Genomic DNA, 27,598 nt, shown 5'->3' on the forward strand with positions numbered 1-27,598 from the left:
TCATCACTATAATTGTTTTAGAACTTTGTTAGTGGCTTTATTGATGCAATTCACATACCATAATTTTCACCCACTTAAAATTTACAATTCAGTGGTTTTTAGTATATTCACAGATACGTGCAACTATGACCAATTTTAGAACATTTTCATCACCTCAGAAGAGAAACGCTGTACCTTTTAGCTATTGCCTCTTAGTTTTAGAACTTTTTGCTCACCCCAGAAAGAACCTTCTTGTCCATATACAGTTACTCCCCATTCCCACCCCCTGGCAATCATTTACCAAGCCCTTTTTGCACACAGAACCAAGATCACACATGAATCTTGAAGAGAGGTGGTACCACAGAGTGGTGGCAGCAGGCAGGGGGGATGGGTTCTATGGTTTGGAGAATACAAAGGTCTGAAAGTGAACCTGACATTGGTAACAGGAGAAGATGAAATAGGCAGTACAGACGGCAACTGGGCTTCCCTCCTGGAGTCTTAGGAGGGACCAGCTTCCTCTGTCACCTTGAGGTGTCTAAGGGTATAGAGGGTCTTTAGAAGTGTTTTGTTTTTGTTTTTAAACTGGTAGGAATGTAGGTGCCACCTAGAGCCAACTTGGCATTTGACTTTCAGAATCCAAAGATGTCTCAGGAACCAGGGAGCCACATTTCATCTTTCCCTTGAACATAACACAAGGAAGATCAGTAGTTTTGCCTCATTCTAGTTATTCCTTACTGGTTGAGCAATGTCAGCATATCACTATGTAGGCATGTTTTCATGGGGGATATATAGCACACTCCTGGTAAAGATGGAGCAGGAAGCACTTTGGGGCTGGGCCCTCCAACAGTGCTTTTAAGCTATTCATGACCCACATGCTCCAGCGAGAACTTGGCAGCAACTTCTCCTGGAGCAAGGATATTATACGGCTTAACATACTCTTAGGAGCGTCTCAGTTTTAATTACAAGTTTAGTGCTATAAGCAGAATGCAGCATCCTGAATTAAGGCTTTATCAGTTTCCATCTTCTAATGGTTGAAAACTTTTGGAGAATTCCTCTTAATAAAAATTTTAACAAGCTTCTTATTGTTAACTCTAAACATGTCCATATTGAGGCCTAAAGCTTTCTCCAGTGCTGGGAAGCAACCCTGCCCTGACCTTGTTTGAGCTGGAATAGGAAGTGGCTTCTCAGACTCGGCCCCCTCCTTTACTCTGCCACTGCCTTGCAGACTAGTATTTCACATCATCACCTTGGTATGGTATCCCATCCATGAAGCTGCCTCCCTCATTGCCCATCTTAGTGCTGTCTGAGAGAGGCAGAAGGTGATTTACAATCCTTAAATCAAATGATTTTTCACTTACCTGGGACGTCTCAAGTGAACACTATATTTAAACAATGAGGTTGAAAAGATGTATGACTAAACAGTAAAGAAAGTTACTGCCAGTGTCAGTTTTTCAGAGGCTCCTTATCTATTAAGTGACTTCCCCGGGCTCCTTGGCTTCTTTGTCTCCCACTTCCTGTAATGGAGAACCCTCTTGTCAAACACTGGGAGCTGTTACACCATACCCATGGGCTATTCCCCGAAAACTTTTGCACCTGGGTAAAGCATCAGCAAGAAAATAACCCTTTTTCCTTCCTCATGTGGGCCCAGCCTCACACGCTTCTGACTTGGAGGGTTCCTACACATTAACACTAAGACCCAGATTGTCAGCAGCTAAGAGAGCATCAGAACAGGGTCTAGCCTAGGAGTTGTTATTTGGATGTTCTTATACTAATGTTTGTTAATAATTCACTTTAAGAAGACTGCCTAGACCGTGTAATCTTTGCTTCCTGCTATCCAAAGCTAATCCCATGAAAATTTCTAGAATGGAAATCCTTGTTAATTGCCTGGACCTTTTCACAAGGAAGGCTTTGTAAACTGGTTGGGAGTCTGGAGGATTTCATTCCTATCCATTTTTGGGTTTTCACTTTCTGTTTCTCCTCTACTCCTCTCCCACCCCACCCCCAGGGCTACCAAGAAAAGAACAAATTCATTGCTGCACAAGGTAAAGTAAGATAATTTTTTACTCTTGGGCTTAACCATGAATGGATTTGGGATTTTTCTTCCAAATGCTAATAGATTACTCAGAATATATTAGCTTTTCTGTAATTATTACCACCTGAAAGAAATATAATCTACCTTGCAGGTTTATAACTAAGGGCCTTCATCTTGATGACTTAGTGTCGAGGGATCCTTTGAAAGAAATTCTTTTATATATGTGCATAAAAAGTACTGGAGAAGGCTATATACACACACACAACACAGTTTAATGAGGTTCTCTGTCTTGGGGTCGTTTGGGAACCTTAAGTTCAAACCAGGCTGCTCAGAATTTGAATTTGGATTTAGTCTCCAAAGAGGATTGGCCACCTCACTGGTCCAGGCTGACTCATCTCCTCCTCCCACTCATGGGCCTGAGCTCCACTATGATTCACAGATAAGTGGTCTAAGAACCCTCAGAGCAGGGACCCAATGCCATGGTCCTATACATGCTCTGCACATGTTTCCATAGCCTGAAGTTCTAACAAGTGTCCTCACCTTTGGGATCCTAGCAAAAAAAAATCTTGATGCTTGCAGCACTAAAAAGTAATTGATGTTATTATGGTCCATCAAAGCCCATTTATTTAATCACTCAACAAATATTTATTGACCATTTATTAATATTATGTGCCAGGCACTGGCCTAGGTGATGGGGATATGTAGGGGAATAAAACAGAATATGGTCTCTGCCTTTTTGGAGCCTTTAGTTGGTAGAGGATAATTTATAGCAAAATAAACAGAAGCTTTGGTAAGTGGCTATCCTGTTCAATACAGTAGCCACTAACCACATGTGGCTATTTAAAATAAAATTTGGGGGAGCTCCCTGGTGGTCCAGTGGTTAGGACTCTGTGCTTTCACTGCTGAGGGCACGGGTTCAATCCCTGGGTGTGGAACTAAGATCCCGCAAGCCGTGTGGCGAGGCCAAAAAATAATAAAATAAAATAAAATTTTAAATTCAGTTCCTCAATCACACTAGTCACATTTTAAGGCTCAATAGCTACATGTGGCTAGAGCCTACCGTATTAGTGCAGATATGAAACATTCCCATCATCACAGAAAATTCTGTTGGACAGTACTGTGATCGTGATAAAATAGGGATAGAGGTAAAATGAGGCAGAGGTGGTCAGAAGTTTTAGATCCTCCTTGCCCTTGCAGTCTCCCACCAGGACCTGGCCCTTGCCTAACTTTCCCTCCCTCTGTAGCCATCTGTCAATTCAGGTCCACCCTCCAAGGCCCACCTCAGCTACCACCTACTCAGTGATGATTTTGGCACCAACAGCCACATATAACCTCATCCTCTCTTTGTTTGCCATGGGGCCTTGTTGATGCTAAAATAGTTCTTAATTAAGTTCACCTTTGATTTCCCCATTAGCCTTTTCTCAGACTCCCTCCCTCTTGAACTTCTCCACAGTACCTCACACTCCTTGAAACCCTCCTGTTATTTCCTGCCATTCAGTTCTCTTGATTTTTCTCACTTTTCTAAATATTGTTTCTCTAGCTCTTATTCTTCTTTCTGCCTCTTAAGTATAGTTTCTCTTCAATATTGTGGATGACTACTTCCCTTGAAACTCCATTCTTGTCTTTCATGGCACATTTCTGTCCATTCTTCTGCCTCCCGGGCTTTTTGTTCTGTCTGAACTTGAATAATGCTTGAAGATCCCCAGCATTCTGTGTTTGACCCCTTCTTTACTCCTCCCCCTCCGTATCCTCTTTGAGAGACCTCATCTAATACCCACCTCTGTTTGACTGGCTGCTGCCTCTCTTGAGCTCCAGAGCCACATTTTCAAACCAACTTTGTACTCTTCCGCTTGAGTACCCCCACAGACTCTAGATTCAGCATCAGAAACTGAAACGTGACTCTTCCTCAGCCCCAAAGCTGCTTTTTCTCCTATGTTCTTTAGAGACTGGAATGTAAACTATATTCATGGTGACTGGAATGTAATCTACCTAATCAACCAAACCAGATTTGGGATCATCCAGATCTCCTACCTGTCCCTTGCTTTACATATGACTAGTCCTCTTGTTTCTCTCTCCAAAATCTGCCTTCTCTGCCACACTTCCTTACTCTCATCTCTTGTTCCAGCTCTGTTGCAGTAGCCTACTGATTGATCCCTCTAGGCCCTAGCTTTGCTCCTTGCATTCCTTCCACCAGAATGGCCTTTCTTAATGCAAAATTTTTGTCAGACTCTCATGAAAATCCTAGAATGATTTTTCATTATCTGTAAAACAAGCCTTCCTGAGCCTGGCCTCCATCCCTTTAGATCCTGGTACCTCACCTATCTTTCTAGCTTCATCTTCTACCTTCTACACACCCTACACAGTGACCTCACTGAACTCCTTACAGTCCCTGGATGTCTCATGCTCTTACTTGCTGCTAGCGCCCTGCACCTCTGCCTGGAGTACCTCTTCTCCCTATGCCTCCTTTCTAGACTCCCATCTACTTTATCTGTTATAACATATGGCTCAAATGTCATCTCCTCCAGGAGATTTTTCCTGACCTTGCCAGGCAGTGAAACAATTCTGCCTCTGTACATCTTTCCGGTATGTGTCCACTTCTGTCATTATTTGTTTTTCTTTTTAATATTTTTCTTTTTACCAAAGGGAATACAAATTTTAAGAAAGTCAAAAGGTATTACAAGGTCTATAAAAACAAAGTTCTCCCCCCTTTCGTCTACACTTTTTTAGTCTAAAGCAGCTATTTTTATCTGTTGACTTTTTCTTATTACAGATGATAACTTATTTAATCCTCTTACAAACTACCTCACACTCAGACAGACATGTCCCTTTTCCCCATTCTTCCAGTGGAGTTAAATCACAATTTGTGGTGAAGATAATACTTGTTATTTACATTCTTATTACTATGCCAATATTATTCACAGCTAAAGCACATAATAATATATGATTTTTTTGGTACGGTTTTTGGTTTCCCTCTTTCCCAAGAGTTAATAATTGCCTTTTGTCCTTATTCACTTAGTTTTTTATATACCTAGCACTGATTTTTTTTCTCTTAAACTCTTTGCTAGAAGTATATATTTCCTCTCGGTACCCTCAGATACATGAGGTTTAATTTTTTTAGTTTAATTTTTTATCTTGGGATCCTTCTAGAACCTTCTTCCTTCAGTTCCATTCTGGATTGATTGTTCTAGCCTCTGGCAGAATAGTTATCCTGAGCCTTCCCTCTACCAACACCCTGGGAATTCTGTTAGTCTCTCTCCTGTGTTAGATCCCACTTTTTTCTTTTTCTTTGTGCCCTTCTAGTGACTTTCTGGAAAAGGCTGTGTGGGAGGTAAATTTTAAATTTCAGCCTAAGCAATTTACCCAACCTCTCTGGCTAATGACACCCACCTCAGAGCATGGTAAGAAGGAGTAAATGAGATATAAAGCACATAGCTCACTATCTCGCCCATAACATAGGTATTCTATAGGGGTCATGATTTCTAATCCTCAACTGTAGTATCCTTGGGAAACATTATTCATGTTCTCTTTTTATTTTAAGAACCTCACATCCCCACTTCACTCCCTAGTGAAGTGCCTGGCACATACATGGTGGATACACAGGAAATGTTCAGTTAGTAGGTAGGTGGATGGGTAGATGGATGATATATTTAGCTGGGGGCATGTGGGCACAGGCTTCCAAAAGTCAGGAATGAATGTTCCCAGTTTCCCAGCATCTTTCTTCCTCTTGGTGTGTGTTCTCATCTTTGCTGTTGGCTACTATAGGACCAAAAGAAGAAACGGTGAATGATTTCTGGAGGATGATCTGGGAACAAAACACAGCCACCATCGTCATGGTGACCAATCTGAAGGAGAGAAAGGAGGTGAGTGGAGAAATTTGATGGAATGGCCCCTGATACAGGCATGACCAACAGAGGGACTGCTTTGCTGGAGTTCTGTGTTTGAGCCTAGGCTCTCCACCCTTTGTGGCTTCTGTGCCTGTCCTTCATCCAGACAGAACCCAGGCCAGTGTGCCTACTACATTTTCCTGTGGCCTGGAAGCCTCCGATGAACTCAGAGGTATACCTAGGGCACACCCTGTGTCTGGTGACCAAACAGCTCACCTTAGATCCAAAACATCCTGGAAGAAAGACTTGGGCCATTAGACAAGGAAAAGCCACAGTGGGGCTTTTCTCCCCTGGCTTCTCTAGTCCCTCACTCCCCTGGGTTTTTTGTTTTTGTTTTTGTTTTGTTCCTCCTCCTGAGATAGCAGAGGGAGCTGTATGAACTGAGAGACCCTGCAGGGCACAAGGAAATGTGAGCCCCTGAACTGATCCTTCAGGCAGCCTTCTGACTGGTTCTTTTCTTTCTGTGGCTGCCAAGTCCATGCCTGGTCAGCTCCATCACTGGGCCACAGCCAACACCAGTCCTGAGTCCTGGATCAGGCCCCAGAGAGGAATCCCGATTCGTGACAGTCTTTCTCCAGGATGGCCCTAGAGTCAACCTGATACCCACACTGGGCTGTTGGATGTATTGATTGGCTTAGGAGGGATAACTTTAGGGCTGGGCTTTAGGTTCATTTCCTCCAACCCTACCTCTGGCTCTTGGGAGCTGTCCAAGGCCTAGTCAACCAGAGAAGGCCTTGGGCCTCTCTTGGCAGGTTTACAGTCTGCATCAATCCACCCTGGTGACTCCCTCATAGCAGGTTGCTCATTCCAGGGGATCAGACAGACTTGCCCCTAGAGCATGACCTGGGATATTGTGGAAGTACAGATTTTGTAGGTAAAATGGCTTCCGATTTGCCCTGAACTGAGAGACTAGAGGTGGGAAAGAGTGAGAAGTATAGGGCTGGGGCTCTGCATAAGTTAAGAGATTATGCTAAACAGGATGGAAGCTGAGGAACTTAAAAAAAGAACAGTTAGGGAGTTCCCTGGTGGCCAAGTGGTTAGGATTCTGGGCACTGCTGTGGCCTGGGTTCATTCTCTGGTCAGGGAGCTGAGATCCTGCAAGCCGCATGGCGTGGCAAAAAAAAGGAACAGTTAAATAAGTCTGTAGCTGACTGAGGTGAGAGAAGAGGCCATAGGGCTTTCTGAGGATTTTAGTCTGGGCTTTTGTGGTCCTTTTCTTTAGGGCCCTTTGCACGTGCTGGGGGCGGGAGGTCTGAGGTCAGGCGGGTGCATGTCTGTTCCTTTCCAGTGTAAGTGCGCCCAGTACTGGCCAGACCAAGGCTGCTGGACCTATGGGAATATCCGTGTGTCAGTAGAGGATGTGACCGTACTGGTGGACTACACAGTGCGGAAGTTCTGCATTCAACAGGTACTGTCTCCTACCTCCTTTCTTGGTTCTCATTTAGAATCTGCTGACCATTAAGAGGGCAGAACAGGCTGAGTCATCCCCGTCTTACTCAGGGTGGTCAGGAATTGCTGAGTGTGCAAAATGTTCGAACTCTGAAATCAGAGTTCTGGGCTCCCAGGGGATTTTTCTTTTTTTTTTTTTTTCTTTTGGTCAAAGCTAAGGGGGGAACATTTTCGTGACTTTTCATGGCTGGGAGAAAAAGTATTACTGAGATGGAGTTTGGTCATCTTAGGTATGAACCAAGTGCATCAGGAGGTATTGCACCAGTATCTTCTGGTACTTGACTTACCTCTCCTCCTTTCTTACCCCAAAGGCTCCTGACATCAAGGATGTGGTGGGCCCTGCTCCTGACCCTCCAGGGCGACCCTGGAGGCTTGAGCAAAGGTTGCCTTCAGCTGAGGGCAGTGTGGTGCTATGAAAAGAGGGCTTACCAAGAGTCAGGAGACCTGCATTTTAGTTCTGACCTTGCCTTTTACTACTCCTGGGACCTAGACCAGGTCATTTAACTTTTCTGAGTTTCACATTTCACATCTGTAGGCTGTGAATAATAGTAACAGCCTGCCTACCCCATGGGGTTCCTGGGAAGGTTCTCTGTCCATGGTTAAAACTTTCTTGGGAAGTTTAGTCCTCTCACTTTCCCATTGTCAGTGATAGCCACAGCTGGCCCTGGCCCCTAAGCCTCACCCTCCTTCCCCTGGTGCTGCCCTACCCCAGGGTATCAGGGCCAACACACAGGGATCTCTTCAATTCACAGGTGGGCGACGTGACCAACAGAAAGCCACAGCGCCTCATCACTCAGTTCCACTTTACCAGCTGGCCAGACTTTGGGGTGCCTTTCACCCCGATTGGTATGCTCAAGTTCCTCAAGAAGGTGAAGGCCTGTAACCCGCAGTATGCAGGGGCCATCGTGGTACACTGCAGGTCAGTGTGGCCTGACCCTTGGCTCCCCACTCATGTCACATTCTGCTCCCATGCTGAGAGCAGGGAAGGCACAGGGGCCCTGGCTGAGGAGGCTAGCACAGAGCGGATGAACTCTTGGGGCACCAGGGCAGCATCCAGAGACTCTTCAAGAAAACTAGGTGCTGGGTGGAAAGCACTTGAGGAAAGAGGGAAGGGCAATCCTCCAAGATTGGGGGTGGTGTGACCACTGCTATGAAGCCAAGAAGCTAGGTTGAGTGCTGCCTTGTGTACTTGGAATCTTCAGACCATTCTAAGTGTCAAGGTTCTCTGGTCCTGATAACTAGAGGTAAGGAGTTCAGGGTACAGTGGAGTTGTTGGCTCCGTGAGAGTCCCAGCTCTACCCCATACAGAATTAGAATTTAAAGCCTTGAAGAAAGAGCCCTACCCTGTGCTGCCCCCTCCCTGGGTGTTCCCACAAGACATGCTAGCCATCCCAGTAATACTCCTGCTCTCTGGCTACAGTGCGGGTGTAGGGCGTACAGGAACCTTTGTCGTCATTGATGCCATGCTGGACATGATGCATACAGAGCGGAAGGTGGACGTTTATGGCTTTGTAAGCCGGATCCGGGCACAGCGCTGCCAGATGGTGCAAACAGACGTGAGTGGTTTGTGGGTAGGGGGCATTCCAGGACCAAAACATCTACCCGCCTCATGGATTACTCAGCCTCCCAGGTTATTGTAAATGATCATCATACAGTGTGATGAAGGGCCCTTATAAATTATGTATTAAAAGAACTATGGAGCACAGAGGAGGCTGTGCCTAGGGGAATCTGGAAGGTGGGGCAGATATCATTTGCACTAGACTCTAAGGATATGGAACAGGTCCTGAGGGAAGTAGATATGTGGGCAGCCAAGGGAGCCGTTGCCACAGAGTTGTGATGCAGCTCAGCCAGGTCCAGGAGCAGCAGTGAGATCAGCTCTGTGGTTAGGGCATGGAGTTCAAAGGGCACAGCACTGGGAGGGGAGGGGGGCTGGCACAGGTTTTGTGTGTCACCAGAATTTGACAGCCCCTCAGTCTATCCAGTCTGTGCTCTCTGAATGAGCAGGAGTTGGAGTTGTCCTTCTCTCCAGGAGGGTACCAGAGTAGGACCCTCCCTCCCAAGTTTAAGCACCCCCAGAGGGACTCATGCCTTTCAAGTCCTGCCTCCCTGAATTGGGACAAGAGTGAATCATTTTATCTCTGCTAGGATTGAAGAAGTGGACTGAAGTGAAATGGGAGTGGGAGGGAGTGCTCTGGTACCACCAGGACCATGTGTGTAACTGGGAACTCGGGCATCATCTGCATTTCAGATGCAGTACGTCTTCATATACCAAGCCCTTCTGGAGCATTATCTCTATGGAGATACAGAACTGGAAGTCACCTCTCTAGAAACACATCTGCAGAAAATTTACAACAAAATCCCAGGGTCCAGCAACAATGGATTAGAGGAGGAGTTTAAGGTAAGTTGGAGCTGAGCTCTTTCAGGATGAAGGATCTATGTGACCTACAGAATACAGGATGCTTGACTCCTTGTGGATTTACCAACAAATGGTGAATCCACTTGCAAAGCATGTGGGTGGTTAAGGAGGTGGGTCTCTGGCCCTTTACTCATACACTAGTCATTCTCAACCCATCCTGCATGTTAGAGTCACTTGTGTTGTGTTTAGGGGGGGAAAAAAACAAAAACAGGCAATGGTATTTTTTTTAAGTCCCCCAGCTCCCCCTCCCAGGTAATTATAATGTACAGCAAGAGCAAACGTTCTCTGCAAAGTAAATATTTTTGGCTTTGCGTGCCATACGGTCTCTATTTGCAACTACTTAGCGCTGCTGTTATAGCACAAAAGCAGCCATAAACACCATGTAAACAAATGAGCATGGCAGTGTTTCCGTAAAACCTCATTTGCAATCAGCAGACCAGATTGGCTCGTGGACCATAGATTGCTGACCCCTGCTGTATGCCATTAGACAGTGGTTCTCAACACACCTAAGGGACATGTCACACTCTCATCAATAAAAGTGCTCCCAGAAGCAAGAGATTCTGGATTGGGATGGGGAAGACCAACTGCCTTAAAGCACTCCTGAAGCTATCATGTACACATGAATTACCTCGGGATCCTATTATGATGCAGGTTCTGTTTCAGCTGGTCTGAGTTGGGACCTGAGATTCTGCATATGTAACAAGACGAGGCTGATGCTGGTTTATGGGCTACACTTTGAGTAGCAAAAATCAAGAAGGAACCTTGGAATAAGGAGAAGGGAGGATATATATTTGAATAAGGTTTTCTAAAGAATCTAAGACAGCCTCTGGGAGTAGAACAGCAGGGAGAAGAGGGAGGAAGGGCACACTGTTTCCTGTAAGACTAGATTACGTGTTCCAGGATCATAAAGTTTCAATCTAAGGGAATCCCAGAATGGTCCACAGGAGCTGGGAAAACAGTGTTTCCCAAACACTCTTGGCTTATTAAAGACAGAAAAACTGTGTTCTGATAAGAACATGTGGAAATGATGGAGGTCAGGGCTCTGCTGAGAAGAGCAGTATGCCAGTGTGCCCTGGATGCAGGTCCAGTGACAGACATAATCTTGTCAGGTTCAGTTACTGAGATCAGTAATGTTTCCCCTCCCCTTCCCAATTCAGAAATTAACATCAATCAAAATCCAGAATGACAAGATGCGGACCGGAAACCTTCCAGCCAACATGAAGAAGAACCGGGTTTTACAGATCATTCCATGTAAGAGCCCTCTCCCCACCCAAAGCCTTAATGCCCCATCCCCCTTTCCCTTCACCCTTTGAACTTCTTGGGTACTAGGTAATGATCAGCTTGGAGACAAGAATTATGGCATTGTCTCTTATTGTTCCCAGTTCTTCAGTGGCTTCTGGAAAGAGCATGAAGCCCAAAGGTTTTCTGCCTCCTGGGCTAGGAACAGGCATGTTGTTGCCCAGCTGGAATTATATCTGCTCAGAGCTGAGGTCGGGGGGGATAGATGGAAAGAGAGGGAGAAGAGGACAGGTGATGCTGGGGAGCCACAAGCTGCTGTCCTTCTTGCAGATGAATTCAACAGAGTGATCATTCCAGTTAAGAGGGGTGAGGAGAACACAGACTACGTGAACGCATCCTTCATTGATGTAAGTGGTGGCTGTGTCCCCGGAGCTCCCAACACTCCATGGAGATTCAGCTGGGCCTTGCAGTGCTGCCCTCCCAATGCTTGGAAGGGTGGTCTTTGAGTCAGTCATCAAATACAGAACTGATACCCTTCCTGTGCACTAGGTCTGTCAGGGCCCCTAAGAGCAGAAAGTGAGGGAACAGAAGGCAAACACCAGTTTGGAAGGAAAAGTTCACAGCACAGACCAAAGGCTAAAAACACTAACCTCTGGTCCTTCCCATTCCTGCTGTCTCCATCCTAGCCCCAGCCCCACTTCCCTCATCTTCTTACAAGACCAGCATGCCAGCCAGGGTTTGGTCCGTGGCCAAAGGGGAGCTCTGCCTGGGATGTGTTTGTCTCCAGGCAGCCCCCATCCCATCCCAGTGGCCTGTCTTCTCCACTAGCCCCTCCCTGATCAAACCATCTCACTCCTGCCATTGACCTGGACTGTATAGGGCTACCGGCAGAAGGACTCCTACATCGCCAGCCAGGGCCCTCTTCTCCACACAATTGAGGACTTCTGGCGAATGATCTGGGAGTGGAAATCCTGCTCTATCGTGATGCTAACAGAACTGGAGGAGAGAGGCCAGGTGAGCTCAAAAAGGTCCTGGGCTGTAGGAGACAAGAGACACATGAAAAAAAGGGGGGGTGGGGAGGGGTGGTGCTAAGAGGGTATTTGGACTTTTTCTTTGACTTAAACTAATCAAAGAGCCATTGCCCAGCTGCTTGGTATCTGAACAGTCAGCTTCTCTCAGGACTGGTCTGAGCCTCCATTCGGTTCCCAGACAGTCCACACCCTCTCATTTCTCTCCTGAATACAGTCTCCCCAAGCCTAGCTTTGTGCACACCCTCTGCACCCCACCTCCACGGGCAGGGCAGAACTAGTGAGAGGAGGGATACAGAGACAGACTGAGGCTCCCACGTGGAGCTTGTGTGAGTGTCTCTAAGGAGAAAGTGCCTTCCAAGCCAGAGAAATTAACTAGAAGACTGGTGGGAAGATGGGTCACTTCTTTGCTGACTACACAAAAGAAAACAATAGAATTTGAGAAATAACAAAAACAAGAAACTTGTAAGTTAACATTCAATAACAAGGAAATCTTTTAAAGAAAAAATCCCTTGAGAATTTTCAGCATACTCAGAATATAAAGGGACCTTAGAGGCCCCCTAGGCCAGCTCCCATTCAGTGTAGGAAATCTCTTAACACTATTCCTGAGTCAGAACCTTGCAGCCTCTACTGAGCACTTTCAATCTCAGGGGTCACTCTTTCTGTGTCCACCTCCCACCCCACCCCTCTCAGTATTACTGTGTGGCTCAGTCTGTGTTCAGATAGTGCTTATTATCTTCAGACTCTTTCTGCTGTGGTGCACAGTGCAGTAAATGGGTGGTCCATGATGCCTGGTGCGCAGCTTAACAGGGGTCAGAATCGAGAGAAAGAGCGGGAGAGGCCAGCAAGGGCCCAGGGGAAAAGGTCCTTCTAAGCCATAGTGAAGAGTTTGAATTTTGTAAAGCAGTTTAAGAACTCTGGACAATATCAGATTTGTAGGTTTCTTAAAATCCATCTGGCTCTGGTGAGGAGGACAGATTAGAAATGAGCAAGCAAGCCAGAAGCAGAGAGGAAGCTGCAGCAGTAATGCTGGTGGCCTGGACTCAGCAGGGGTGGTGAGAAGGGGTCTGCCCCAAGAGATGGTGCAGAGGTGCGGTGGACTGGACTGGGGGAAGGGGGGAGAGGAAGAATTAAATACGTTTTTTACATTAGTTTTTCCAAGCGACATCTTTCCCATTCTGTACTTGGGCAGTTTGTTTATTTTAACCTTGATACAGCCTTGATATTTGCTCACCCTGATGTTCCGTTATGTCAAGATTTTTTTCAGATTTAATCATTTAACTCATTAGTTGTTCTTCTCGGATTTGTATCATGTATCTAATCAACAGACATACATTATAGGTCTTCACCTATCATTAATAACAATACTGATGAGGTGAGAGACTTGGAGGAAGCGTACACCTGAGTGACAAAGGCCAGTTGGGGGATGAGCTACTTTGTTATCAGGAATTAGGTGCATGTCTCCTGGCCCTCTCTGATAAGCTGTGAGGGAACGTACATATAGACCAGGGACCTACATGAAGTTCCCTCCACACTTCCACCCTCTGGATCTATGATGGGCAGGTCCAAAGAACAGGCAGAAAAAGCTGGAATGGCAAGCACATTCTCAGTCCACTGCCCTGTAATAAAAAGCAGCCCAATGAATACCTCAGACTCTGTCTAGTCAGATTGTCAGGCTTTTCCATCCTTGAGGTAGACCTAGTGAGAGTACAGGGCAGAAGGGCGGGAAGCATTTCTCACCGGTAGAGGTGGGGAGAGAGGGGACATGCACACACAAGTTTTCCTGCCCGTTGGCCAGGCCTGCAGTCAGTTGGATGGGGCCCATTCCCCTCTACCTACTAACACTGTGCCTGTGCCTATGCTTCTGTCTTAGGGCCAGTGAAACAGAAGCTTCTGAAGTGGAACAGAACAGGTTATAGTAACATTCTTTACCAGCCTCACCGGCCTCTAAGATAAAATTTTACTTTCTGTCCCATTCATCTTATCAAGTGTAGCTCCCAGAGATATTAACACAGTAAGCCTAAATGAGACAATGAAGGGTGTCTCCATTTATACATTCTGACACCACTCCCTACCCCCAATTTAAATTCCGAGAAAAAGTCTGATCCAAAAATGTAAATTCTGTATACATTAAAATTCCAAAGGAATTAAAACCTAAAATTCTCTTCTCCCTGTTTTATTTTTCTGCACCATTTAAACCAGGGGGGTGCACCAAGAGGCTTGGTAAGGCCTGAGTTCCTCTCATCAGCTGCAGCTTGATGCATCCACCATCATCATCAGAGTGGGCAGAGCAGCTCTAGCAGTTTCTGCATGGTGTCACCTCAACCCAAGGCCACATTCTACTTCTCCAGAGAGACAATAAAACATGATAGACCCTTGTTAGACCCTTGCCCACAAAGCTCTGTATCACCATCACTGTTTTCAGCCCCAGACCATAGCAAGAAACTTAGTGCTATCTAGGGGAAAGAGGGTAAACAAAGACAGCAAGAGAAAAGACTGAAAAGCTTCTCTGTTTCAGCTTCTTTAGGGATACCAATACCTAGAGTCCATAACCTGAAAATATAAATCTTAGATTAAACCCCAGTTCCCAAGCATTCTTCTACTAGACTTGAACACCTACTCCTCATCTCCGATCACCCACGGATGACTCCAACACCTGGCTTGCTGCCCCTTTTTTGATTCCTATTTCTGTTTCTATTCTTGGAGGCAAAAGTAAGTATGTGGGTGATCCATCTACTCTTGTCTTTCAGCTTCTCAGCCTCCTTAGCCATCCAGTTCCATGGTCAAACCACAACCTTGTCATCCCCCCATATCTGCACTGACTTTGGAATGTCAACATTAGGCATCCCGCCCTGTTACCATCTCCTGTCCTTTCACCTCACTACTTCTCATCTCTTACTCTAGTAATTCTTTGTCTTCATCAGGTCCTTAGATACATTGGCTCCTCCATTTTCTCAATCTCAATCACCCCAGTCATGTCCCCACCTTCCTTCTTACTCTGTTAAGAGTTTTTGTGACTTGTCATTATTATAATCCCTCCCTTGTTAACATCTACTATTCCCTCATGGTCTCTTACTTTCATGGCAAGGTCTCTACCCTATTAAACTCAATTATATGCCTGCATCTGGTATCAGACATTACTGGGAGAAAACGCAAAATGGTGCTGAGTGGTCTCACATTGAATTCGTGACCACAAATCTAATATGTGTAATTAGTGTCACCTACCAATCCTACTACCCTTCCTTCTCTTTCCTCAGACCTTCAACATTCCCTCTTGCCTGTCCCATCACACTCACACCTTATCTTTTGATCTCATTCTTCTCCAAGAAAGCAGACAAGAATGCTCTCATCTTCTTACCCCCAAGCAGCCAGCCTGGGGCTGGATAAATCTGTATCCATTCATCCATTCTCTTGTCTTCTCTCTGGTTGCAGTAGAAAAGTGTTCCTACATTTCTCAGTCCAACTAGCCACTGTGCCCTGGTCCCTTCCTCTCCTCTGTCTTCTCAAGGATGTTGCTGCTCTCATTATCTTCTCTCACCTCCATCCGTAAATAGTTCCCCTCTCTCCTCTATACTCTTATCAGCCTATTGTTACTTTCCTATCTTTAAAAAACAAAGATCTCCTAACCCCACATTTCCTTCCATTTGCCATCCCATTTCTCTGTACCCCTTCCCAGCAAAACTCCTTTAAAAAGCGTTGGCTTTCTCCCCTCACATTCTCTCTTCATCCTGTTCCTTCTAGGCTTGACTCCTCCAGGACTGCTTCAGTCAAGATCACCGGTGACCGCCATCTGCCCAATGCAAAAGTTATTTCTCTTTTCTTGTCTTTCTTGTTCCTTTGTAGCAGCGTGTGAAACCGTCAACACACACTCCTTCCTCTTCAAGACACTTTCTTCCCTTGACTTCCATGATGTCACCCCCTCCCCGCTCACTGGCCTGGCAACTCCTTTGTTATTTCTTTTGTGACCTCCTCCTCCTCTGCATGACCTCTAATCATGGGAGTGTCCAACACTCAGGCCTTAACCCACTTTTGTTCTCTTTTGATACACTATTCCTTGAGGATCTCATCCAACTCCGTGGCTTTTAATACTATCTGTATGTCAGGGACTCTCACATCTATATCTCTAGCCCAGTTACCCCCCATCTTCCCAGTTGTGGACCGGTGTACCCACACAGCTACTTGATATCTTCTCATGGATGTCTGTTAAGAATCTCAAACTTCATATGGCCCAAATAAAATTTGGTTTCCTCCTTTCCCTCATACTGGTTCATCCCACCCTACCCATCTCAGTAAATTGTACCACCTTCCACCCAGATGCTCGAATCAGAAGTCTAGGAGTTACCTTTATTCCTCTCCTTTTCTCATTCTCCACAACCAGTCTGTCAGTGAGTCCTGATGTATGCTGAGCATATCCACTTCTCTTCAGTGTAACTCCTGTCACCCGCATACAGACCATCATCTCTCACCTGCATCACTGAAGTAGCCTGGCAGCCAGTCTGCCTGCTTCCATTCCCATCCCCTTTTAGTCACTTCTCCACATGGAGGCCAGTGATCCTTTTGAAAATATAAATCTAATTATATCACTCATTGTCTTAAAATCCTCTTTGGGCTTCCTCATCTTGAGGGAAAATCTACCCATGCATTCAAAATTTAGAAACTTTTCCTGTTGATAATCCAGTCCCAAGACTTGAACTGGGTCCTTCTTCCTCTCCTGTTTCCATTGCTTATTTTAAGTCTCCTAGTTTCCATTTTCCCTCATCCCCATCTGCCCTCTGTGTACAGAGTGGAGCATAGATTCTGAGGTGAGCCACAGCCTCTACTCCCTGAGGGTCAGGTCCCATATTTGTCACAGCCTTGCATTCCCCACAGGCCTAGTCTCCAGCTCTGTGCTCTCATGTCTCCATCCTCAGCAGGATACCAAGGCATTTTTAGCCCTGGGCGACAGTGGGTACAGCCACTGCTGGCCCCTGCTCTGGATTCTGTTACAGCTCTTTTTGCCATATCTCTCCCCGTTTAAGCCCAACCTGATTTTTCTGTTTGTGTTGTTGGGCCCACCCAGAGGGCTAAATTAAATAAGCCTTCACCTGGCTGAGTAGGGTAATTTCCTGCCATCGGTCCAACATCTGCGATCATCTTATGTGGCTTCTCTTTATTTCATGTCGTCCCTTAAATCCTATCCCCATAAGTTTACCAGGCTTGCTTTCTCTCAGCACACCATACCTGCTTCCCTACAATAGCTGTGTCACCCTGAAATTCACCCTACAACATCACTGATCTAACTTCTTGGTCCTACCACAGGTAATCATTTTGGCTGGTTGTCCCCATTAGGCAGCCAGAGCAGACATGCTTTCACTGTTGACCAACTCCTTGTCCAGAGTTTGAAGAGAGGACTTATTTTTGGCCACACCGCGTGGCTTGCGGGATCTCAGTTCCCGACCAGGAATCAAACCCATGCCCCCTGCAGTAGGAGTGCAGAGTCCCAACCACTGGACCACTGGGGAATTCCCTAAAGAGGGGACTCTTTTTTTTTTTTTTTTTTAATCTTTATTCTATTTACTTTTTTTTTTTTAAACTTTGGGTTTATTTATTTATTTATTTATTTATGGCTGTGTTGGGTCTTCGTTTCTGTGCGAGGGCTTTCTCTAGTTGCGGCAAGTGGGGGCCACTCTTCATCGCGGTGCGCGGGCCTCTCATCATCGCGGCCTCTCTTGTTGCGGAGCACAGGCTCCAGACGCGCAGGCTCAGTAATTGTGGCTCACGGGCCTAGTTGCTCCGCGGCATGTGGGATCTTCCCAGACCAGGGCTCGAACCCGTGTCCCCTGCATTAGCAGGCAGATTCTCAACCACTGCGCCACCAGGGAAGCCCTCTATTTACTTTTTATTTTTGGCTGCGTTGGGTCTTCGTTGCTGTGCGCGGGCTTCTTATTGCAGTGGCTTCTCTTGTTGCGGAGCACGGGCTCTAGGCGCACGGGCTTCAGTAGTTGTGGCACGCAGGCTCAGTAGTTGTGGCGCACGGGCTTAGTTGCTCCACGGCATGTGGGATCTTCCCGGAACGGATTGAACCCATGTCCACTGCGTTGGCAGGCGGATTCTTCACCACTGCACCACCAGGGAAGCCAAGAGGGGACTCTTGATGGTTCAACTCTGCATCCCTGGGAGTCCTACTTCCAATCTGCCCCTTTTCTTCTCTGTTATGCCTCTTTTCCTAAACTAAGAAGATCTAAAATGTCTGAAGGCTGTTAAGTGTGGGACCATTAATATTTCCTTTTCTTGCCATAGTGTGATTCTAGCTCCTACACGCTGTTGCTGTAAAGCTCTTTGTATCTTAGCAGTTCTCATGGTTTTAAAGCCCCAGTCTTTAGTTCTGACTGATAAAACTGTATAAAGGCAGTGTTGGGAAGGAACTGTGGTAACAAAGCTCACTCCACCCACCAAGCCCTGAAAACCAATGTAGTCTCTGTTTAAGGTGAGGCTTAATTAGATTTTTCTAAAGCTGTTCTGGTTGAAGAGAGGACCCAGAGCTCTGACCCTCAGGGTATCCCCAGGGCTCCTAGTGGGCACACATTGAAAAGCACTGGTCTGTGACATTTCCTTGATCTACCACTTTAATAATCCCATGTTTTAAAATGAGCTCAGTGTCATTTATAAAGGGGGTAATGAATGATCACACATGAAAAGCAAGAAAAGTCATTAAAATGGACTTTTAATACTGATTTTATTCGGACTGAGAGACTATCAGTGATTTTTGTTTTTGTATTTAATTTCCCCAAATCTTTTCTAATGAACATAGAGTACATTTATGGTTTAGTATCTTTATTTATTTATTTATTTTATTTTTGGCTGCATCAGGTCTTCGTTTCTGCGCACGGGCTTTCTCTCTAGGTGCGGCAAGCAGGGGCTACTCTTTGTTGCGGTGCGCGGGCTTCTTGTTGTGGCTTCTCTTGTTGCGGAGCGTGGGCTCTAGGCGCACGGGCTTCAGTAGTTGTGGCTCACGGGCTCTAGAGCGCAAGCTCAGTAGTTGTGACACACAGGCTTAGTTGCTCCGCGGCATGTGGGACCTTCCCAGACCAGGGCTCAAACCCGTGTCCCCTGCATTGGCAGGCGGATTCTTAACCACTACACCACCAGGGAAGTCCCATATGGTTGAGTATCTTTAAATTGCCAACAGTGAAGTATCTAAGATCTCCCCTAAAATGCTCTAAAGAAAGGACAGCATAACCGTATTTTGTTTTGTTTATGTATTTATACCCTGGCTTTTTCTGCAGACATTAAACGCATTCATTTACCAGATACTTATTGAGAACCTACCAGATGCAGGCAGTGTGCAAGGTGCTGGGAAAACACAGATGAAAAGAGGCAGCCCCTGCCCGCAAGGAGCTATAGAAGGAACTGAGCCAGGTGCAAGCAGAGACAGCAGTAAACCATCTTGTGCTCACTAACAAGGACAAAAAACACAAGAGCTAGCAACTATAAGGTGCCACTGCAGATTAAAGAGTTAAAGAGGAGGGACTTATCTGGTGGCGCAGTGGTTAAGAATCCGCCTGCCAATGCAGGGGACATGGGTTCAAGCCCTGGTCCGGATCCGTGCACCACAACTACTGAGCCTGCTCTCTAGAGCCCGTGAGCCACAACTACTGAGCCTGCGTGCCACAACTACTGAAGCCTTCGCACCTAGAGCCCATGCTGCACAACAAGAGAAGCCCACGCACCGCAATGAAGACCCAATGCAGCCAAAAATAAAATTAATTAAAACAAACAGAAAATAGAAGCTACACATTTTTTAAAAAAAAAAGTGTTAAAGAGGAAAGGAATGAAAGCATACTGTGGACTGGGCTTTGGTGAAGCACCATGGCTGGGTGAGAATGTAATTGGGTTCAGTTTTTCTGGGTTAGCAGTCTGACATACATAAGTAACTACAAATGTGGGAACACCTCAAAGGAGCAAAGAAAAAGGAATTGGAACAAAGACACTGATTCCTCCTCTCCCTCCACCCTGCCATTGAGTGTTAGATGCAGCTATGAGCTGATGGTCAGAGTTCTTCACAGACCCTGTCAGTGTTGCAAATTAGACTGTAAATAATAGCAAAAGGTTAAGTGATGAGTGGACTTAAGTTGTTCAATATGGATGTCCTGCTGAGGATCAGAAGTTAAACTGGAGTGATGTTAAGTAGTAGAAGGACCCTCTGAGTTTTTGATACCTTGGGGAAGAAGTGTGTCGGTGTAAGAAGTGGCTGTGTTGAGAGGAGCAGTCTGCTCACAGGGCAGCCCTGCTTTTACCACACATGGTATTCTGAGCCCCTCACCTCTCCCATTTGTCCCCCAGGAGAAGTGTGCCCAGTACTGGCCCTCTGATGGACTGGTGTCCTATGGAGACATCACAGTGGAGCTGAAGAAGGAGGAGGAATGTGAGAGCTATACCGTCAGAGACCTCCTGGTCACCAACACCAGGGTAAGATGCCTGGTGGGTGGGCTCCTCCCACAGGGAAAGCAGGGTTGCACCTACCTCTCTGATCCTCCTTCCTCCAAAGGAGAACAAGAGCCGGCAGATCCGGCAGTTCCACTTCCATGGCTGGCCTGAAGTGGGCATCCCCAGTGATGGAAAGGGCATGATCAGCATCATTGCAGCCGTGCAGAAGCAGCAGCAGCAGTCAGGGAACCACCCCATCACCGTGCACTGCAGGTATGCCCACCCCAACCCTCAGGGGGAAGAGAGAGAAAGGCATGGGAGGCAGGCAGAGGGGTGTGATGGGAGCCTGTATCAGACAGTGAGGAAAGCCAGACAAGAGCGGGATGTTGGCGAGCACGTGGCAATCAAGTTTGATGACCAGGACAGGCCCAGATGATAAGAACTTCATACTTTAAGTGCTAGGGAACAGCAGTCCCTAATGTTAAGATATTGGGCAGGGGAGGTGATGCAGAAGGGGAACAGCAGGGGACACTGACAGTGGAGAAGACCAGTTGGGCAACGTGGGAATGAGGCCTGTTTCCCTAAGAAACACAGGAAAAGAGAAAAGGGCAACTATTTTGAAAACAGTTAGAAGAAAAATGAGCAAGACTATAAACATAGCTGTGAAAAAGAGGAGTCTCCTAGGTTCGAGGCTGGGTAATGGCTGGTGTCACTGACAGAAGAAAGATAGCAAGGGGACCCATGGGGCAGGGGGTGGATTTTGTTTGGGGCACATTGTATGAGATTGCATTTTAGAAAAAATTTTACCTTGAGTTTGTATTGCTTTTATAATTGGGGGGAGGGAATCTCTTTTAAAAGGGAAGGAAGAATATACTTAAAATTCCTACAAATTGGTTTTGAAGATAGAAAAGTGAGCAAAGAAACTTCTAGAAATGTATCTAGTAAATGTTCTTCAAATGGCCAAAATGAAATATGTAATTACAAGAATTGAAGCACTGTTTATAATAGTAAAAGATGGTAGGGACTTCCTTGGCGGTCCAGTGGTTAAGACTCTGGGCTTCCACTGCAGGGGGCATGGGTTCAGTCCCTGGTTGGGGAACTACGATCTGGCATGCCATGCGGCACAGCCAAAAAAAATTGAAAAAAAGATGGTAAATAATCTAAACATGTATTAATAGGGGACTGGTTCAGTAAGCTCTGATATATCTCATACTACAGAGCTTCAGATAATTAATTAGAAATCTGTTTGTGTACTGGTATTCAGTAATCCTCTAGATTTATTGCTTAGTGAGAAAAGCAGTGGGAGACAGGGAAAGAATTTGTTTATGTGGGTATATGCATAAATTATCTCTGGAAGGACACACAAGGACCTGATGACATTGGTTGTTTCCCAGGAAGAAACTAAAAGGGTGAAGAAGTAGAGTAGGAAGGAGACTTTCCACTGTTTCTGACCTTTTTGAAATTTGAACTATGCTAATTTATTACCCGTACAAAAATAAATCATTTGAAAAAATGTTTTTAAAAAGAAAAAGTGGCAAAGTCCACCATCTAATACAAATGTACAGTAAACATGAAAAGATGCTAATCCTTATTAGCAATATGAGAAATGGGGATGAAAACAGTAAAACATGGCTTTTTGTCCATTGGATTGGCAAATTAAAAGGATTCCTTGAACTACAAAAATAAACACTTCCTTGCCCACACTTTTAAATCTCCCATGCTCCTCTCTCCCTTAGTCACCCTCTCTTGGCAAACCCCAGATTCTCTAGCTACCCTGCACCATGCAGCTGAATATGGCTAAAGAAAAGCACCATGTTACAAGCCTCATTTTACGTTTCTGATGACTTCATCGTTGGCCATTAGTGCTGCCCTGCAGTCCTTCTGCATCTCCCACTGTTCTAGACCAGGGCTAGGCAAACTAGGGCCCAGTGCCAGAGCTTGCCTGCCACATGGTTTTGTGGGGGCCTGCAAGGTAAGACTTGTGTTTACATTAAAAAAAATTTTTTTTTAATCAAAAGAAGAATAGTTCATAACGTGAAAATTACATGAAATTTACATTTGTATTCATATATAAGGTTTTATTGGAACACGGCTATGCTTATTATATTATCTGTGGCTGCTGTCCTGCTCCAGCAGCAGTATTGAGACCATTCGTGGTACTCTTACTACCTCACACTGCTGCTCAGCACACAAGAAGCACAGTTGTGCAGTTGTAACTTGACTTGTCTCTCTTCCCAACAAAACCTAAGATACTTTCTATTTGGCCCTTTACAGAAAAGCCTGCCAGCCTTTGTCCTGGATGATCATTTCATCCTCCTCTCAAACCTCAAACCTCCAATACCTCTCCCATCCTCATATTTAAGAAATGACCATGTTTTCTATTTGCCTAGGAAAAAAGAAGCAATCAGAGAATTTCCACTTGCTCTTAACCACCACAGCTCCCCATCTACCCGCATTAGTGCTGTGGACCCTGCATCCCTCCTGTTCAGTGGATGAGTTGTCTGAACTCTCTCTGAAGTCAGCTACATTAGTCCTCTATTGCTGTGTAATAATATTACCACACACTTAGCGTCTCAAAACAACACACATTTATCTTGCAGTCTTTGTGGTTAGGAATCTGAGCACATCTTAGCTGAGTCCTGTGCTTCAGGGTCTCAAAAGGCTGCAGTCAAGGTGTTGACCAGATGGGCTGTGGTCCCATCTGAGGCTTGACTGGGGAAGGATGCACTTCTGAGCTCACTTGGTTGTTGGTAGCATTCAGTTCCTTGTGGAATTTTGTATTTTGAAGTTCCTTGCCACATGGTGGACCTTCCCAGCATGGGTGCTTGCTTCTTCCAAACCAACAAAGGAGAGAGTATTTCCTTACAAGACAAACATTATGATCCACGTAACATAATCACATACATGTAATTGTATACGCTCCATCACCCTTGCTACATTCTGTTGGTTAGAAGTACATCACAAGTCCTGCCCACACTCAAGGGGAGGAGAATCACACAAGTACGTGAACACCAGGAGGCAGGGATCTTGGGAGTCAAGCTAAAGTCTGCCACACCCACCCTCCACTTGGATACCAATTCCATCCTCTTTTGTCTCTTCAGGGAGCTGACTTCACTATCCTACATCATCAGGTTTTCTTCTGGATACCTACTATCTTCATAAAAATGTGCTATAATTTCTCCCATTTTAATATTTTTAAAAACTTTTGCCTCCAGTTCCCTTCCAGCTACCCTCTATTTCTGTTTTCCTTAATTGTAAAATTTCTCAAAATATTTGTTCATACTAACTCTCCAGTTCCTCTCCTCCCAGCCTCTCTTGAGCCCATTTCAGTTAACCCCCCATATAACTCCCTTGCAACTGCCCTGTGAGGGCCGCCTATGACCTTCACATTGCTGAGTCCAGTGATCACTTCCTAACTCATTATCCTTGACTTTCATCAGCATTAGACACAGTTGGTCATTTGGTTCTCTGTGGAATGCTTTCAGCATAGCTTCTCTCCAGGGTTTTTGTCCTCATTGGCTGTTACTTCTCTGTCTCCTTTGCTAATTCCTCCCCATCTGTGGTCAAGGGCCAAGTCCTTGGACCTCTGTCAACTGACAGTCACTCTCCTAGGTGAACTCATCCAATCTCCTGGCTTAATACCAACTCCCAAATCTTTATCACCAGTTCACCCTCTCCCCTAAACTCCAGATTTATATATCCAGTTACCTACTCAACATTTCCACTTGGGCCTCTTCAGTTTTAAAGGGTTATTTCAGAACTCCCGATCTTTCTTTCCAAGCCTGCTGTTTCACAGCCTTCCCCACATCAAGAAGTGGTATTTCACTTAACTCAGATAAGAAGCCTGGAACCATTCTTTTTCTCACACATGTACATCTGTTCTACCTGCAAAATAATTTCAGAATCAAGTGTTTATCACTCCCCCCACCATGGCCCTCTGTCCAAGCCACCATGCTCTCTCCTCAGTAACTATACTGGCCTCACTGGTTTCCCTGCTCCCACCCTTCCTCCTGTAGTTTGTTCTCAACACAGCAGCGTGAGAGCGCCTTCTAAAACTTCAGTCAGACCACATCACTCCTTTACTCAGAATCCAAACACTGGCTCACAAGGTACGACATGTCTGAGGGCTCCTTGCTCAGGCCAGGCAGGGAGTGCACTGGGGGCCTGGCCTTCTCCCTGAGGGCCCTGACCTTACCCCGCCCACTTCCCTCCCTCCCTCAGATGCACCTACAGTGGCTTCAGCACCTAGACACACTCCTGCGTCATTCCTGAGATGCTCATTTCCAAGGGCCTTGTCCTCACCTTCTCAGGGTCTCTGCTCACATTCCCTGACCACCCTGTTCACAATAGCGCTTCTCCCCACACTGCCTAGAACTGCTGTTCTCTTTTTCCTTCTCATACTGCATATCTTATTGTCTGGGGGTACTGCTACCCACCGCAGTCTCTACCACACAGCAGGCACTCAGTAAGGGTCTGGTGATGACACATTGAACAGGTGGACAGTGTCAAGGTGAGAGTCTGGATTCCTGGGATTTAGGAAGAAAATGAGCAGCATGGAAAAGAATCAGCAACCATATACCAGTGCAGAGGGGCAGGAAAGAAGGGGCCAGAACTCTTGACATGAATGAGCAGCAGGCCAGGGCCCCCCAGGCCTGTTTTTGGTTTTTGTGTGTTTTGTTTGTTTGTTTTTTGGCTGCGCCACACAGCATGTGGGATCTTAGTTCCTCAACCAGGGATCGAACCCGTGCCCTTGGCATTGGTAGTGCGGGGTCCTAACCACTGGACTGCCAGGGGATTCCCCCACCCCCACCCCAACCCCGGCTTGTTTGTAGGTGGACAGCGAAGCCTCAGTGCTGGGGGTGGGGGTGAGGTTCCTCACCACTGCCCAACGAGTGAGCCCCTCAGCAAGCAGAATGGGTCATGCGAGAAGGGCAGCAGGGGTGCACCCACCTCCCCAGAGCTGTGTGAGCTCCTGTGCCCACCCCCAGCAGTTCCACTGGATGACTGACCTTCCCAGGAGCACCAGCCTCGGCCTTTATCTGCTCATTGTCACTGTCACTCGCCTCCTTGGCACAGGGAGCCATTGCAGATGTGATAAGTGTATCTGCTTTGTTACAGTGCGGGGGCAGGACGGACAGGGACCTTCTGTGCCCTAAGCACAGTCCTGGAACGGGTGAAAGCAGAGGGGATTTTGGATGTCTTCCAGACCGTCAAGAGCCTGCGACTGCAGAGGCCACACATGGTCCAGACACTGGTATGCTGCCCTGCATGTTTATCCATGCCACCACACCATCTGCAGCTCCTCTGCCAAAGCCAGCTCAGGGGGGGAGGCTCTTTTGAGGGGCCCATCTGATAGTCAGAAGACTGTAACCACAGACTCATCCTTCCTCAAGGTGCCTCAGACAAACAGAATGAGCTTTGGGAGGCAGGAGAGCAGTGGGGGCATAACCTAGCCCCACACCAGTAAGAGATGCAAGTGGCCTCTGTGAAGGCTAGAAGAGGGTGCCCAGGTGCCCCATGGGGCTCTTCACTTCTCCATGGGTCCAAGGTGGGGAAGACTCAGGAGTACCTCCTCTCCTCTCCTCAGGCTCCCTTTCAACAGGTCTCCTGACAGCCTAGATGACCAGTAACCACTGAGTATGTGGACAGACATGAGCTCATGTCTGACCTCTGCAGGCCTAGGACCGCCATCTGCATGTCCAGTCTCTTCTATCTGTAGAAGGTAGCTGCACTCAGCCCAGAGGGGAATGCTGTCAGAACTCTGGCAGGCAGCTCAGGGCTCAGGTGGAAATCCAAAACATTCATTTCCTCTTAATTTTCCATTTTTTTAAAAATGGGTTTGTCAGGAGCTGCAGGTACATTTTTCTCTTCAGTAACTACCCTGGCCTTTTCCCCCACCTTTCACTCTGCAGGAACAGTATGAGTTCTGCTACAAGGTGGTGCAGGAATATATTGATGCGTTCTCAGATTACGCCAACTTCAAGTGAGAAGCGATGAGGCCCCGTGGACAGGAGAATTGCCTTTAATATTTTGTAATATTCTGTTTTGTTAATATACCCAAAATTGTGTATATATCTTACAACTGTTTTAGAAATTGGTACATAGGCTTCTATTACCTGTTAGGTGGAGATTTTATATGTAAATGTGTTAGCACTGATAGTCCTTTTTCCAATGTTTTATTGGGGAATTAAATAGTGTGATGTTTGGATTGATATCATGAAATCCTCTGCCTGGAAATTGGGCTCTATTGTTCTTTGGTTTATACATCTTTTCCTAAAGAAGAAACACAAAACTCATTCCAGGTAGCTAGGCATTAACTAAGAAAAAAAGCACAAAGTTATCAGAGCTCTTGAGGAAATTGGTTGTCCCAGTGCCCCCAGTTAAGACCGCTCTCCCCTCCCTGCTCTGTAAATAATCTCTCCCCTTTCCACCCTTGCCCACCTTCTCGTACCGCCTACATCCGACCATGGCGAGTAGAGGGACCAGAGTGGTATCTCTGGCACCACACTAGGGATTATCAGGTAATAAAAGCTTTGACTCCCTGAGGAAACGTCTCTCCCTTTGTCTGGGGTGGGGCAGTCATACCAGGGCTGGGGTTCTCCTGGGCCACTCCCGTCCCTGCCGTTACTGTTCTGTCTTAGCTGGCTGCAGAGAGGGCACAGTCTCCCTGGCTCCTTCTTTCCAACAAACACAGCCCCTCTAGCTCTTAGGTAGTTATCAGGACCCTTCTTTCACTCCCAGCATATCTTTGATGCAGTGGTCCTAGCCAGCCTTGCTCCCTGGAGAAGATGGCCAGGGTCCTCACTGCTTCCCTAAGTACAAAGGCATGGAGGAGAGAGGGGTGGCTTGGCTTTCGGCTTTGAGTCAATTTGACCTCTCCAGTCCTTGGTGCTTTGCTGCAAAACTATCTGGATCATGTCGCTCTGTCCAGAGCAAGTGTTTATATCTACATTTATTGTGTTAAACCGCTTCCATTTCCTTTCATATCTGTCCTCATTTCCAGGACTTTTATGTGGAAGTGCCTCAGATCCAGAGGCCAGGATGGTGGGAGTCTTAGATCCCAACTCGAAATTGAGCCTAACATGTTAGACAGAGTGTCTTAAATAAGGTGGATGTTCATTTATTTTTCATGTTAACAGTCTACCCAGTCCAGAGACCCAGTATC

General features: G+C 46.2%; 1 protein-coding gene across 4 annotated transcripts in view; it reads left to right on the top strand.

Annotated features, from left to right (window-relative positions):
- PTPRA (protein tyrosine phosphatase receptor type A) overlaps positions 1-26,977 on the top strand; it is a 188,025-nt gene extending 161,048 nt beyond the window's left edge. For all 4 annotated transcript variants that reach the window (XM_061210014.1, XM_061210013.1, XM_061210015.1 and 1 more), the window contains 13 exons: positions 1,985-2,021; positions 5,774-5,871; positions 7,184-7,303; positions 8,097-8,263; positions 8,765-8,900; positions 9,593-9,742; positions 10,918-11,011; positions 11,330-11,406; positions 11,879-12,013; positions 20,350-20,475; positions 20,555-20,706; positions 25,552-25,687; positions 26,346-26,977. In XM_061210014.1, the coding sequence (XP_061065997.1) occupies positions 1,985-2,021; positions 5,774-5,871; positions 7,184-7,303; positions 8,097-8,263; positions 8,765-8,900; positions 9,593-9,742; positions 10,918-11,011; positions 11,330-11,406; positions 11,879-12,013; positions 20,350-20,475; positions 20,555-20,706; positions 25,552-25,687; positions 26,346-26,420 (1,503 nt within the window). In that variant the 3' untranslated portion in view covers positions 26,421-26,977. The remainder of the gene's footprint in view (positions 1-1,984; positions 2,022-5,773; positions 5,872-7,183; positions 7,304-8,096; positions 8,264-8,764; positions 8,901-9,592; positions 9,743-10,917; positions 11,012-11,329; positions 11,407-11,878; positions 12,014-20,349; positions 20,476-20,554; positions 20,707-25,551; positions 25,688-26,345) is intronic.
- The last annotated feature ends 621 nt before the right edge of the window (positions 26,978-27,598 follow it).

The sequence above is a fragment of the Eubalaena glacialis genome, chromosome 13 (genome assembly GCF_028564815.1).
Source record: "Eubalaena glacialis isolate mEubGla1 chromosome 13, mEubGla1.1.hap2.+ XY, whole genome shotgun sequence".
In the NCBI taxonomy this organism is placed as follows: domain Eukaryota; kingdom Metazoa; phylum Chordata; class Mammalia; order Artiodactyla; family Balaenidae; genus Eubalaena; species Eubalaena glacialis.